Source organism: Pieris rapae, chromosome 24 (genome assembly GCF_905147795.1).
Source record: "Pieris rapae chromosome 24, ilPieRapa1.1, whole genome shotgun sequence".
In the NCBI taxonomy this organism is placed as follows: domain Eukaryota; kingdom Metazoa; phylum Arthropoda; class Insecta; order Lepidoptera; family Pieridae; genus Pieris; species Pieris rapae.
This window is the reverse complement of record NC_059532.1, coordinates 4,931,211-4,945,639: the sequence shown is the minus strand read 5'-3', so window position 1 is coordinate 4,945,639 and position 14,429 is coordinate 4,931,211. Positions and strand designations below refer to the sequence as shown.

The 14,429-nt window shown below is 33.9% G+C and overlaps 1 protein-coding gene across 1 annotated transcript; it reads right to left on the bottom strand.

Moving 5' to 3' along the window:
* Positions 1 to 1,915: 1,915 nt before the first annotated feature.
* Positions 1,916 to 13,652, bottom strand: LOC111003783 (charged multivesicular body protein 7). The gene is made up of 11 exons (XM_045633854.1): positions 13,225 to 13,652; positions 12,293 to 12,512; positions 11,600 to 11,771; positions 10,827 to 10,993; positions 10,000 to 10,136; positions 9,194 to 9,281; positions 8,205 to 8,346; positions 7,731 to 7,892; positions 7,149 to 7,289; positions 6,389 to 6,539; positions 1,916 to 5,384 (listed from the first exon to the last, which is right to left on the bottom strand). The coding sequence occupies exons 1-11, from the start codon at positions 13,494 to 13,496 to the stop codon at positions 5,216 to 5,218; spliced, it is 1,821 nt and encodes a 606-aa protein (XP_045489810.1). The 5' UTR covers positions 13,497 to 13,652; the 3' UTR covers positions 1,916 to 5,215.
* Between the last annotated feature and the right edge of the window lie 777 nt (positions 13,653 to 14,429).

The window sequence follows — 14,429 nt, the reverse complement described above, 5'->3', positions numbered from 1 at the left end:
TATTCTTGTCTCTTATTTGACTAATACTATTTAAATCAGATATATATTTAAAAAATGTGAAAATCTAATTTAAAATTCAAATTGAGCAGCAAACATTAAGATTTCGTTCATTAAATATTATGTAAAGATGACTTTTATTAATCGGTTATTTCCAAATATATTTGCAATTAGCGTTCAGAATGTTTCTAACGGTATACCCTATTTTCAGCCAATGCTATGATGTCATACTCGGAATCCAGTATCTCCTGCCCCAGCGAACATTTTGCCTTAATATATTTTTTAAGCAGCCTGCCTCTTTATTTACAGCTAACATAATATATTATATACAACAACAAAAACAATTATACAAAGTTAGAATACTTAATTGAAAAAGGTTCAAACATTTACGAAAGGAAAAAATCGCAACGAATATTCATAAATTAATAATTCTTAAGCTGAATACAAGTCGAGTCTTAAGTCAAATCAAATCATTTAAATTCCAATTTGACCATTGCACTTTTGAAAGATGATTCTAGTTGCCCCTTGATGAATGGGCAAAAAACTTCACACTTACTCTTTTAAAGTTTACTGTGTTTACTTTAGTTCCATAATAATTACATGTGAAGATACTATTATAGAATATTTTTTACTAAAAGTGAGCTGCAATTAATTTTATTTGAGATATCATGTAGTAGCAATAAATCGTGTTGCTTCGTCGAGAGTCTAAGGCTGGATTCACACTAGGATGTTATTCACGGTGCGATTTAATCCCGCTGTGTCTACTTCTAATTTCACAATCTCAATCTATAGTCGTCATGGGACATTTCTCTTAATAAATTTAACTTAAAAAAACGGTCAACTTTTAAAATGTTCGAGAATTTTATCGTAAACACATTTTTAAGATACTTACGTTTTCAGAAGTCCACAATTTATTACTAGCCAGTGTAATACTCAAAACAGAACTCTACTTCTACTACTAGAAGATATATGGAAATTGTATTAATTTTTACAAAAAACTCCGAACTAAGCGAAATTAGAGAATTATCATTTAATAAATTTAAAACTCACATTAAACGTAAATTAATCAATAATGCCTTCTTTTTAATTTGTCGAATATTTAAATGATACTTGCGATTGTTTTGCTCCATTTCAAACAATTTGTATGACACAAAACTTGGCGATAAAAAACAGTGACGGAGTTTCTTACCAGTTCTTCTTGCCCGCTCTACGCCCTTGACTTGCGAACTGGAAGCAAATGTAAATTTACAATCAATTTAACATATTTTGTGTTGTTTCACAAATGTAATTTGTTACTTATAATAATAAAAGTATTTTGAGTTTGAATTTGCCATAACTAGAAGAAAAACGTAATGTCACCCTGCGTCCGATCTCGCTCAATACTGGCACGTTATTGAATTGGAACTGGAGGGATACGATAGTTAAAATACTATGACTCTATCTACATTCATATATTCTATTCATTATTAATATATTCTATCTAAGAATATTTTACCGGATTGGGAATGGTCCGAGACCGGATTCTCATCATAGTGCGTATCGAGCCTAAAGTATCAATTTTAAAATGTTCACACGCGAGTGATGTAACCCAACTTTAGTTTAAGTTACATATAAATAGTTTAAATACTAATTAAAAATGTAAACAAAGACAAATGTAAACTATTTTGTATTAGTTATGAGCTCATTTTTTTTCAATATTAAAGTCAGTTCTTACCCAGCATCAAACAAAGAGTTTTATTTAAACATCTCCATACAACAACCGCCCCGAACTAAATTCGGGTCTTTATAGGTAACTTGCATTATGAGATGAATTTTATTAATTTTGTTAATGTTTTAAGTGCCCGTTTGGGCCCGGGCAAATTGTGAATTGTGCCAGCGAACCGACCTTTGTGGTACAAGGTTTTTAAAAAAAAAAACATTTCGTTTCTCGTATATTATACAAAAAAATACAAATATATTTACAAATACTATACAATATATATAATCAATAATTTTGGTAGCGGCTGTCAAACGGGTCCATGGCCTTTCCATGAGAAAATCATAACACCCATATAGTTTTAATGTACAAAAGATATATCCAAATAAAATCGTCTAAAAAAACATTTGTCAACTATATTAGAGAGACCTCCAAAAACTTCAAAATCCCACCCGAATTCAATGAAAACATGTTCCCTAAATAACTAAATCCCAGATTTCAAAAGGATCATCTTGATGTGGTTGTTATTAACCGATACATTTAAAATATATTTTTTTATAGAACCGGGGCCAGACAGGGGGCTCGCCTGATAATATCGCCCATGGACACTCAATGCCAGAAGGCTCGCGAGTGAGATTAGTAATCTCATTTCTTAAAGAACCTTTAGTCGAATTGATTGAGAAATTTATTGGGCAGCTGGCTCTACATAGTTAAAAGCGCTCAGCTGTGGAACGACGAACTGTAAAAGTAGTAGAAACATAACTTTTTGAAGAATCCGTGATTTGTTCGGAATTAATTAAATTAATAATTAATTTATAATATTTAAGCCAGGTAACTTGGCGATTCCTGCACATTACATTACTCCCTTGAAAAATAAAGGTTTTCTTAAAGCAACGCACTGAACTAAACGAAGCTTCATAGCAGTGATGCCAACTCCTACAAAATTTCTCCTTAGGGACAGTGTCACTTGGTTTCAGAGGTTATATTAAACGTACCTTAAAAATGCTACTATTAAAATATATGCTAATATTAAAATACTACAAAATTTCGTGCTTGGATTATCTTTTTGATATTTCAGTTATAGCAACGCTTGGAGTTTCTAATATTTAGATTTATCTTTGTTAAGTAAATATAAATAATAATACATAATCATACATTTAATTTTAAAAAATTGTATTCCTTATTTGGGAAAACCGCCAAGTTGGCATCACTGCTACATAGACCGCCTAACATTGACAATTGTCAAAGTTTCTTTTTATACCAGCCGCCATGTTGTATTATTATAAAAAATAAATTCAAAAACTAAAGTGTCAACTGTCATTTTGGTTAATGTTCAAATGTTTCCCGCCTTTTTAATGCTTATATAATACAAAAAGCGTGGAATATTTCAGTATTTCGTGTCAAATAAAAAAATGACTAGTTAAAATATATTTATAAGTAACAATTATAATAGATATTGGCACAAATAAATTTATATTGCATAACTTGCCGCCGATAAGTAAACTGTTCTAGCGTACCAAGAACTACTTGTAAACAGATCAACGCAGGCCAATATTCACTTGGAGCCAGCCAGCGGTGTATCATGCTGTAATGGATAAACCCCAAAGTCCTAGGTTCGAACAGGCAAGAAAATTGAAGCCAAAAGCAGATTTTGTCAACTCCAACTTTTCATACAATTTATATAGTAAGGTAGTATTTTTTTAGTACCATATACGACGAGTACTTCTGAAGCTTAACACATACAAAAATAACGTTACGTTTCTATTACGATACCTATTTGATATTTACGGTGCAAAATTTAAATTAAAAATGTGACCATGCACGGCCCAACATGACCATGCATGCTCGTAAAATTAAGCATAATATGGTACATATATTGGATGCGACCTTCAGTTTAATTATTAGAGTACCGTAACCACTAAAAGATGTACCTGTTTCATGATTTTAAACCTTCTAGTAACCAAACCTAGGACTTTTAGAGCCAATTAACTACAAGGAGTTTAAATCTACCTTAAATGTATCACAAATAAGCTTTAAAAAATACTTTACCTCAAAATTAAGAGCTACTTAAATTGGCAAATATAAGCAGCTGTCAAATTTGGCGTGTTCAGAGGCACTTACATCACTTTTTTTGTTATTTACATTTTTATACAAATTATACCTAAAATGATTACACATCCTTAACGAAATTCATCGTAAACGGATCAGCCGCAGATAATTATATAAACATTAGATGAATAAGATGCAATTACATTAGTTTATAAACTGATTAAAACGTTTTTCTCAAGCATTTTAAATGTAAAGTGCAGCCGTAAATAATTTAAAAAACTCACGTACTCGTATTTTAAAATTACTCATGACTTTCATTGACCATGCGTTTTATAGTGACCATGCACATTGAAAGTAATTCACCATCCCTTATGGTAATGTATATTAACTCAGATTATACAGGTGACATTGACACGATAAAGCAATACTTGAAACCGTTTTAATCTGTTTATATTATTATTACTAAGACATTCTAGTTACCTATTTAACTAACATTCTATAAGCGTCGAATACCTAATTAATAATTAACTATTACAGGCCTATTAATTATATTTGCCTCGCACAGTCGTTCAATAATAATGTCAATAATGCATTATTAGTAACTACAATTATTAATGAACGACTGTGAGTATCCATTAAGATTGTAACTACCTTAATATTAACGATTTTTTTTATTTTTTTTTTCAAAATTTTCGCATTTCTAAAATTACATTTTGTGCACGCACTAAGTTTTATAGCGAAATTAAGTTATGTACATATACACATGTGTCAAAAATTATTATAAAAATGGTCAGATTTAGTAAAAAAAAAAAACAAAGGTATAGACAACGGAATAGACAAATATATAGACAACCGTAGCGATGACGTCACACCTTAAAATATAGCGAAGTATTTCCCACCGAGTATATACAACCTCTTGAAACCAGTTATTAGACAGATTCTCCGGACAAGAATCAGGCTATTTCCTTCGCTCAGGGGTTTCATAGACCTTCGACTCTACAAGCACCACTCCAGGTGCGTCGGGAGAGCCAACTGGTTCTTCCAAGGAAACCAACCAACACCTTACAGCCTGCAGTAGGAGCCCCACGCTTCGTGAGGAATACCATCGTAGCGAAACTTGGGAGTCTCGACATCATCATACGGCTCTCACGAAGGGGAAGTTCGATCGAGAGGATGCCTTTCAGCATCCCCAACACCAGAACATCGCGCCGTGACTGTCCAGGCCTCCAGATGTTAGCCAAGGAAAGTGACCACGGTTCCTGGGGCTCCTCGAGGTCAGCTGGGAGTTATCTCCAAGGACTTGAACCCTTGCCACCCTATATCAGGTTGCAAACAAACCCACCAGCCCAAGGTCATAGCCCTGGTGCGACGCCATTTTGCAAAATGCCTCTTACTTGCGGCACGCTTGCAGTGCCTACATGTCACCTATTCCGTGGTCTCCATAGCAACGGGGATGATAAACAGAATATAAAATTAAAAACCCCTTAAATTATTCAGCCGCTTCTGCAGATCTTGCATCTCGTCAGGACTTTCCTTCGGAGGTGGGGGGCTATCAGAGGAATCCGGGGAGGGGGACGCAGGTCTCCTTTCCCCACCGACGGCCATCAGGAAGGAACTCTCCGACTTGCCAGGGCTGGATGCTCTGAAATTTCAAAAAGTATTTTTCAAATACTAGCTGACGCCTGCGACCCCGGCTGTGCACCAATGGACTATCCGCCTACAGCCTCTGTCTTCTTGATGAGGGACGCCTAGAGGTTTCATGATGAGGAATAAGTGATACCTCTCTGTAAATGTATTTTATGTGCACATTTGAAATTCACTGGAACGGTGAAGGAAAACGGAGTGTGTCAGGCACAGGAGGCTGACAACCTTGCCTATTTGATTGATAAAATATGATCATTTATTTATTTGAAGTGTACCACATCATACATAATACTATTATGTAAACATAAATAAAATAAAAATACTAGTAATCTTTTTCTTGCTCAACAAGTAAAAAGAGAAAGAAAAATTACTACCAAAACAGAGGGTTAGATATGAAATAGGCACTTAGGGGTCGTTCAAAGTATTATGTAAGGCGTAAGCATTATCTAAATGTATTTATATAATGCCTACACCTTACATAATACTATTTTATTTTATTATACTTACTTTTATATTATTTTCTAAATGTAAGATTTAATAACTAGTCTTGTTATTAATAATTATTACTTGTCTACAGCATCCCTTACATAATTTATAAGTGTGTCATAATGAATAAAACCAATGAATAAACAAAGGTAGAAAATAAGAACATGAACAGAAGAACATACATGTCTGAAAGGATAATAAATGTATTTATGTCAATAAATAAATAAATATAAAGGGAATACCCCCCCCCCACATTCTTTCATTTTCCTCTTTTTTTTGGTGATAATCAACCGTATTTACATATTTTTGTGTGTATATACTATTAATACACACACTGTCTATGCTTGAAATCGAGATGCTTACTCTTACTGAAATGGGGCGGGGGGAGATAGAGAGAGAGATAGATTGCAATAAATCTGTTTACGTAACTTGAACGGCCCCTTAGTATTTTTAATAGGATAAGGGAAGATGATGGAGGTGAATGTCTTGTTTAATAATAATAATGCAAATGCCCACCGAGAATATTTGGTGCTGGTGGCGAGATCCGCCCTCCGCGAGTCCTCGCTGTTGAAGAGCCACACACCGGACTCACTTTTGTGGTCGCGCACTTGGAAATCGGAAGCGAAGTGACGAGGGGACTGCGTATAGTCGACTTTGAGCTCTTGACCTAAAAAATAAATTCACTTTAAATCTGTTCATTACAACTAGGTGGCATATATTTATATATAAACCATTCATATGAACAGGTCACATAAGTTATTTACTTACTGAGGGTACAAGTGCATAAATAATTAACAGAAAAACATAACATTAACATTTGAAATATAACTAAAACTCTTAAGACTTTGGTCTCAGATTTTTAATTTTGTTTCATGAATCAAATCTAATAGGCAAGTAGGTGATACGCCACCAGTGCCTGACAACTTTTTGGGTCTAAGACATGTCGGTTTCCTCACGATGTTTTCCTTCACCATTAAAAGTGAAAGTCCATTGGTGCACAGCCGGGAATCGAACCCGACCTCGACCTAAGGAATGAGAGTCCAACGCTGAAGGCACTAGGCCAACACTGCTCAAACAAAAATATATGTAATATAAATCAAGAATTATTTAGATATCACTTAGTTTGCAGGAAATTTGTGAAGATACATACATTTACGAGCAAGAGGCATTTTTTATCCCTAACCATTAACTGTCCATCTAATGTCAACTGTCAACTGCCAAAAATTAGAAAAAGAGGTCTTGGGTTATTCTCATCACCTTCATATCAAGTATATACCTGGATGCAGTCTTTCATCCAAGCGCAGTTCCGCATACTCCTGACTTAAATCTTGAAGATTAGACTCCAGGTTTCCACTCCAGTTCCCTTTTTCTTGCGACCACTTTGAGTCTTTACTCTTCCTTTTAGGACTGTGTGTTACTGAAAATATTAGATTTTAAACTTATTATTCCGGAATTCAGAATGTCCCAAACCCCAGTTTGTTCCAGTACAATTTATTTATTTATCATATATTAGTGTTATTGTTATTTTTATAAACAAAGAGAGTAAGAACTGTCAGGCTCACCTGACGTTAAGTGATATCTTATTACATTTATCAATGAAATCATCTGTCAACTGTTAGCTGTCAAATTAATACATTTATCAATGAAATCATCTGTCAACTGTTAGCTGTCAAATTAATACATTTATCAATGAAATCATCTGTCAACTGTTAGCTGTCAAATTAATACATTTATCAATGAAATCATCTGTCAACTGTCAGCTGTCAAATTAATACATTAATTAACGAAATCATCTGTCAAAATCTTGACTAAGAATTATTATTATTATTTATCTGTGTGAAGCTGTAAGCTGTCTCACCTCCAGCCACGGCCACTCTGTCCTTTCGCGGAGTGTCGTCGAAGCCCAACTGGTTCAGGTCGGCCAGCATCTGCTCTTCGCCATCGAACACGAAATCCCTCTCCGACGACCGCTTCGGCTTGACCGACGGCGGGGACGGGAGTTTGACCTCCGGAGAAACGTCTGGGAAATTAATTAAACTTTAGATAAGTAATTAATTAATTAGCATATATACTGTTATAGGAATTGTGATACTTAAATGACTAAATATTATATCTAACGATTTAATTAGGCCACAGAGATATGTCTGTTACATCTTTATCATTCATAAAATAATTACATCACCTAACAGTAATTAATTACCAAATCTCAAAAACCACTGAACCGAATTCAATGAATTTTGAATCTTACTTAAGTTTGAACGGATTGAAAGCAATTGGTGGATTTTTAAATCATCAGACTGAAAAATTTTATATACAAAAATGTCTACCACACCTTTTTCCTTCTCGGGAGTACCACCGCTTCCTCCTCCAGGTCCAGAGAGCAGTTCGTTCAACTCCTCCTCCAGCTCATTCAAGTCTTCATCGTCGATGGTGCCACCCAAGGCTCTCCCCACTTCGTTGTATGCGTCCATGACCTGTTATTAATAATGTTACAATTATAGTTATGTAACCTATATTATATACACGAGAATTTTAGATATTACAAATATAATATATATATAATATAACATATTAATTTTAAATTCTCGTGTCAAAGTATTTATAATTAAACTCCTCCAAAATGGCTCGACCTATTTTAGTAAAATTTAAAAAATTGTGTGCATATAGGCAGGGCATGCGAATCGGCCACAGTCTGCGAAACAGTTTCAGGCGAAGCCTAGCGTAAGGTCAATTAAGTGACCCTTAGTCAAAAAGAAAATATTCGAAACGGTGTCCTTTCGCTTTTATACAGGCCTTAAATCTGATCATTTCTCTTGAGAAATTTTTTGCTTCTAAAATTTCTTTATTAAATGGTTAACAACAACAGTAAAAACTTTTTTACACATATTACCCACTCATTGTCTATGCTTAAATACTTTTACGAGGATTCCCACTAAAAATAAATATGTTCCTGTAAAAGTTAGGAAAACTAAACACGAAAAAAGTAAACAAAGGTATAAGCTAGTTAAACACATAAATCATAATATTTACATAAATATGAAATCTTAATATTATTATTGATGATGAAAGAAAATTATAATACAATAAAGAATAGAGCAAAAGGCAAGAGAATTTAGTCGGAAACGGAACATGTGGTAATTGTAAGGAACTCAGAAAGGTGTGGTCATATTGGGAACAAGAAAAGAAAAATATGGTTGAGGTCACCAATATCTTCCCACCCTCACAAATATTACTGTCAATAATAAGAATCCTTGCTAAGTGATGAGTCGTACATATATGTCCTAAGCACATTCTGGAAATGATAGTAGCAGTGAAAAATACCTCTTTCAAATCATCCATAGTATCGTGGACTAAATCCTCTTCGAGTCCACCCTCCTTCATCGTACTCTTCATTGCTTTGGCACTGGTCCTGAAATATAAAAATACAACAGTTTAAAATAGATGGCGCTAATATATGTTACGTTATGTTACAGATAGATGGCGCAATTTTAAAAACTATTTAAATTACTATACGAACCATTAACATCTTTTGACACCATATCCTGCTCAACCATGACTTTTGTAATTCTTGTATTATTTTGTATTGCAATCGCCATTCATGCATCCATGACATTATCTTTTTAGTTTAATTTTGTTTTTTGAAATAAATAACTAGCGTTAAAAGGAACTGCATATAACGCCCTCTATTGGTTGATGTTCGAAATACATCATTTTAGTTTAATAAAATTGAAAAATCCAAAATATTTTTACTTGTCCAATCGTCACATTTTTGGTAATCATTGCTTTGTTTTACGCATTTTTATTTTTATTTAATACCTGTTTTTAATTATATTTGTTAATACTTACGACCTCAATTTATAATTTTGTGAGTTTTTATGAACTATTGATAAGGTATCAGTATCAGTGTTTGTTTCTAAACTAATAAAATTTCTCCAAATCTTTATAACTTTATCCTCAAAATGCCGGCAACGCACTCGCAACCCCTTTGACAGAGTGTAAAAAAAACTGACTATTGCTCTCCAAGAAGACATTGTAACGATGTATTGTACTCATAACTTATTATTTTTAATACAAGACTTTCAAAAAAATAAAATTAAGTTTTCAATGTATGTATAAATATAACTTACCTATACGTGTCAACAACAGATGCATTGACATCGACGTCCTTCGCCTGTTCCAGCAGTTGCCTGACATTGTGCAACGCAGATTCGCACTTGTCCACCCTTTGTTGAGCTATGTGTTTCCTCCGGAGATGATTCTTCGCCTTAAATAATATAACCTTTATATAACGCCACTTAGGTGAATGTTAATTTTATGGTGTAATACAGCTGTGTTATAAATAAATCAGTGGCACTATAACCTCTTTAGGTCTTGTTCTAGTTCTTATTTTTAGTACAGTATTGGACAGTTTAACCTAATGTTAAGTGGGATATAGCCTGGAAGACACGCCTGTGCAAGAGATGATGATGAAACTCTAATTATCTGCTGTTCTTTCAGGAAACAACCAGCATGGTTCTATATGAGGTTGTTTGAAGGGATAAAGGAATCTGATTGCGTACTTCCATGGGGCATTCTCTGATGATAATCAAATATCCTATTCCAACAGTATCACTTTCATCGTCCTTTGTTGAAGGGCAAGAAGTGAAATTGCAAGCAGGAGGCTCACCTGATCTTAAGTACATGCCCATGGACACTCTCAATGCCAGGGGCCGGCTTTTTAAGAATTGATACGCTGTTTTCTTGAAGAACCCTAAGTCGAATTGGTTCGGAAATACTTCAGTGGGCAGCCGGTTCCACAAAGTGGTGGTGAGCGGCAAAAACTGCCTTGAAAAACGCTTAGTTGTGGAATGGCGGATGTCGAGGTGATACGGGTGGAATTTTGTATTCTGCCTCGACGTCCGATGATGAAACTAAGTAGTAATATAATGTGGGTAGTAGCAAAAAAATAACTCACAGCTGGCCTATTCCCAAGCTTCAAAGCGGCTCTGACGTCATTGTCCACCATGAGCACTTCCTTGGACAATCTGCTCAAATCTTCACACAATTTTTGTTCAGCAGTAATCAATTTCACCAATGCAACATCCATTTCAGATATAGGAGCGGCTTTTTTGTTCGGCTCAGCTGAAATTTAAATTTGGATAAATGGGCATAATTACAGGAAGAAATCCTCCTACCCACATTAGACCAGTGGGTTGACTCTGATCTTAACTATAGATTAGGTTCCCCACAGCTATGCGTGGACTCATAAAAAATTACAGTTTTGGAGAGTGACAGCTTGAAAAGCTATGAACTTTTAAACATTTTTGAAGTGTATCTTCTTTAGGCACATGAGGGTAGATTTTTTACGTAATGTCACGAATATGAGTAGCGTTTTTTGTCTAAGAACGAAGAAAAGGGAGAAAGCGATTGAGACCGACTGAGAGAGTGAGAAGTGCAAAAGACCTTATAGAAATTCTATTTTGAAAACTAAACTATCTTAAAGAGAATTTATTAAATATTAAAATATAGTAAATTAAAATGCCACCTGTTTTATTATCAAAGAATACTTCGACACTTTAAATATTTCAATGACAATTAAATAGGAATTTAATCGTCATTGAAATATTAGATACAATATATGATAGGAATCATATGTGGACTGATTTCAAATATAATGTGATGCTAACTAACCAGCGATGAGCAACTGTTAGATTAAAACCACAATGAGAGTTGGTTGGGAATAATTACCTAGTTTAACCACATCTCCCTGTTTAACAGCAGCTCCTTGAGAAACCAAATAACCAAGGAGCAGTTCAAACGTCTCCCTGTTGGTGTTGCCAGTGTTCTTCATATGATGTTCAATGGTGCCTATTCTTTCCACACCGGGAGGATATGAATTAAGCAATTCTGTAGCCAGCTTCTAGAAAATAAAAATATTTATATGAGTTATATACATTTAAGAGTCTAAAATAACTTTTTTTTTTTACAAGAGACAAACTGGCAGATGGCAGAGGTGTTGCCGAACTTTCACAATTCCAGAAGGTTTGCAAGCATGCTGTCAGCCTTTTAACAATTATCATATGTCACAGTTACAATATTATGTCCAAAAAGTAATATTTAGGGCCTGTTTCACAATGTATGGATAAAGTGCCAAATAGCTATGCAACACATATATTATTCGAAAGATAAAAGTTCCGAATAAGATACTTTGCATTTCATGATGAATAGTGCTATCTGACAGTCTTGAAACGCAAAAATACTGTTTATCCTACCAATATAATAGCTTATTTGGAACTTATCTAGACATTGTGAAACAGACCCTTAGAATAGTATAAATTTAACATCAGTAAATTATAAATATAATAGAGATCATGTATTTTGTTCTTTAATAAATGCATTTTATTGCTACAATATTATATAAACATCATAATTTATAAATACCTTAACAGCACTTTCAAGAACAAATCTCTGTGTGGCATCAATATTACTCTTAGGTAATCCATCATTGTCAATAGACTGTCTGGCTGGTAGCAGTGATGACACAGCAGTTAATGCTAATGCAGCTGGTTTGAAGGCAAGCTTAGCTCCCCACCACATCCATCCTTCCGCACCATTGTGAAGTATTTGGGGATACTTTGAGAGTGGACAGAGGTCTCCATTACTATAATTAAAATATATTATTAGTGTTTGTATTTAAGGATGGCTGCCATATAAACAACTAAAGTAGGTGGTAATAGGAAAGACACATAAAAAGCATAAAAATAGAGCTCTTATTTAAGGAAGTGGTTAAATTTGTAGTAGTATTAGCTGACCCAAACATTGTTCCATCTAACAGTCATATAATATTGTATCAACTTTAGAATTTCATTAAGATAATAAAATTAATACAACTTATTATGCAAATACAGAGATGATTTGTCAAGAGCTGTCCCTATATTCTGTTTGCATTTGTGAAATTAATTCATTTATTTATTTAATGTTATTTGATAACTTCTTGATATTTTATTACTTATTCTGTGTTTATAGTTTTTTTAGTTTTTATCAAAAGGAAGGATTGGTATTAAACTTAAAGATTAAATGTTAAAATTCAAATAAAAATTAATTTTAAAGAAAAGTCTAATACTACATTTAGATAGTTAAAAATGTCTAATTTACATATTATTGATTATAAAAACTTTTTTAATCATTGTAGTTTTTATGGAAATGCTACAAAATAAGCATAGCACTGTATGTATACATTATATGTATGGGTAAATTAACTTAGTATATCTGTACAATGTTGTTTAAAAACGTTGTTTCTAAAACATGATAATACAATTAGTACAATACGTATACTGAGGCTAAAATAGGCAAGGGGTCGTATGTTAACTTACCGAAACATTTCTTCAATAACAATGTCGATGCATGCAGGTGTACGACCTTTGCGCTGAAACGCGCATTTCATATCTGACGCAGATATAATAGGATCCTTTTTATATTTACACCATTGTTGAACTATGTCAGACCAGAATTTCATTTTCATCTCCCATGATTCAGGATTCACAGACTTCAAACGGAATGGCGCAAATAAAGCATTCATTCGCACATCATCCGACCAACAATGTGGAAGTCTGTCTTGCGGTAGACCAATATCATGAAGCCCCATTGTATAATCTTTAATTCAAAAAATTTAAATAATCACAACATCGCAAAGAGTAACTGCACAATTATTTGAATTGTTAAATAAGAAAAATGTTTATAAAATGATCTTCTTTCAAACACGAGGGATGACAAGAGCAAGAGCAATCGCTAAATACAGAATCACAATAATATATTATGCAATTTATGACAATTGACAGTACTTGATGTGCAGTGACGTTTACACAATGAAAATTAAACAACATCTTCGTAGACGGACTATGGTATAGACCAGGCATCAGCGTACAGACTACAGCGTGTGAGATAGCGAATAATATAATCCAACTATTTACAAAGGACACGAAGTGTGGCAACTACCTGACGTTGGTAACATGATTCGCAATTTAGTCGGTTTGCACTGAAAAATATGTTTGGAACCACCAAGCCGACCAAGGGCTCGATGGTAAACAAATAAAACCAGATACGCAAATAGAGACAGAAATACTGATACTCTGTTTCGCTTGCACTTAAAGTGCTTATTACACTATGCGATATTCAGACTGTCTTAGTAAGACTGTCTTAAAATCTAATTACACTGGACGCTATTACACTGGACTGAATACCGCACGCTAACTCATTTTTACTCATTTGCAAAGCGTACGTAGTCGGTGACGGATGTCGGATGACGGAAACTACCTTAGAGTAGGAGTTGCCGAGTTTGAATGACTATTAAAATGTTATATTAGTAATTTATATTATTAAATGTTATTTAATAGATACTCCATACATTCAATATGGCAATAAAAATGGAATGTCTCGGTACAAATCAAGAACAGAACCAGGCTGGTACACTTTAGTATGTTGTCATTAGAGAATCGCAGAAAATTTATTTAAATTTATTGACACGTCGTTTGCAGCTAAGATATTCTATAATAAGATTGATTGTCCGAACCTTCTTTCT

Coding starts and splice junctions, on each gene's coding strand:
- LOC111003783 (XM_045633854.1), bottom strand. CDS start 13,496: ATGGGGCTTCATGATATTGGTCTACCGCAAGACAGACTTCCACATTGT. Junction 12,513..13,224: donor GTTATTGAAGAAATGTTTCG/GTAAGTTAACAT, acceptor TTTTAATTATAG/TAATGGAGACCTCTGTCCAC. Junction 7,290..7,730: donor CAGAGTGGCCGTGGCTGGAG/GTGAGACAGCTT, acceptor TAATATTTTCAG/TAACACACAGTCCTAAAAGG.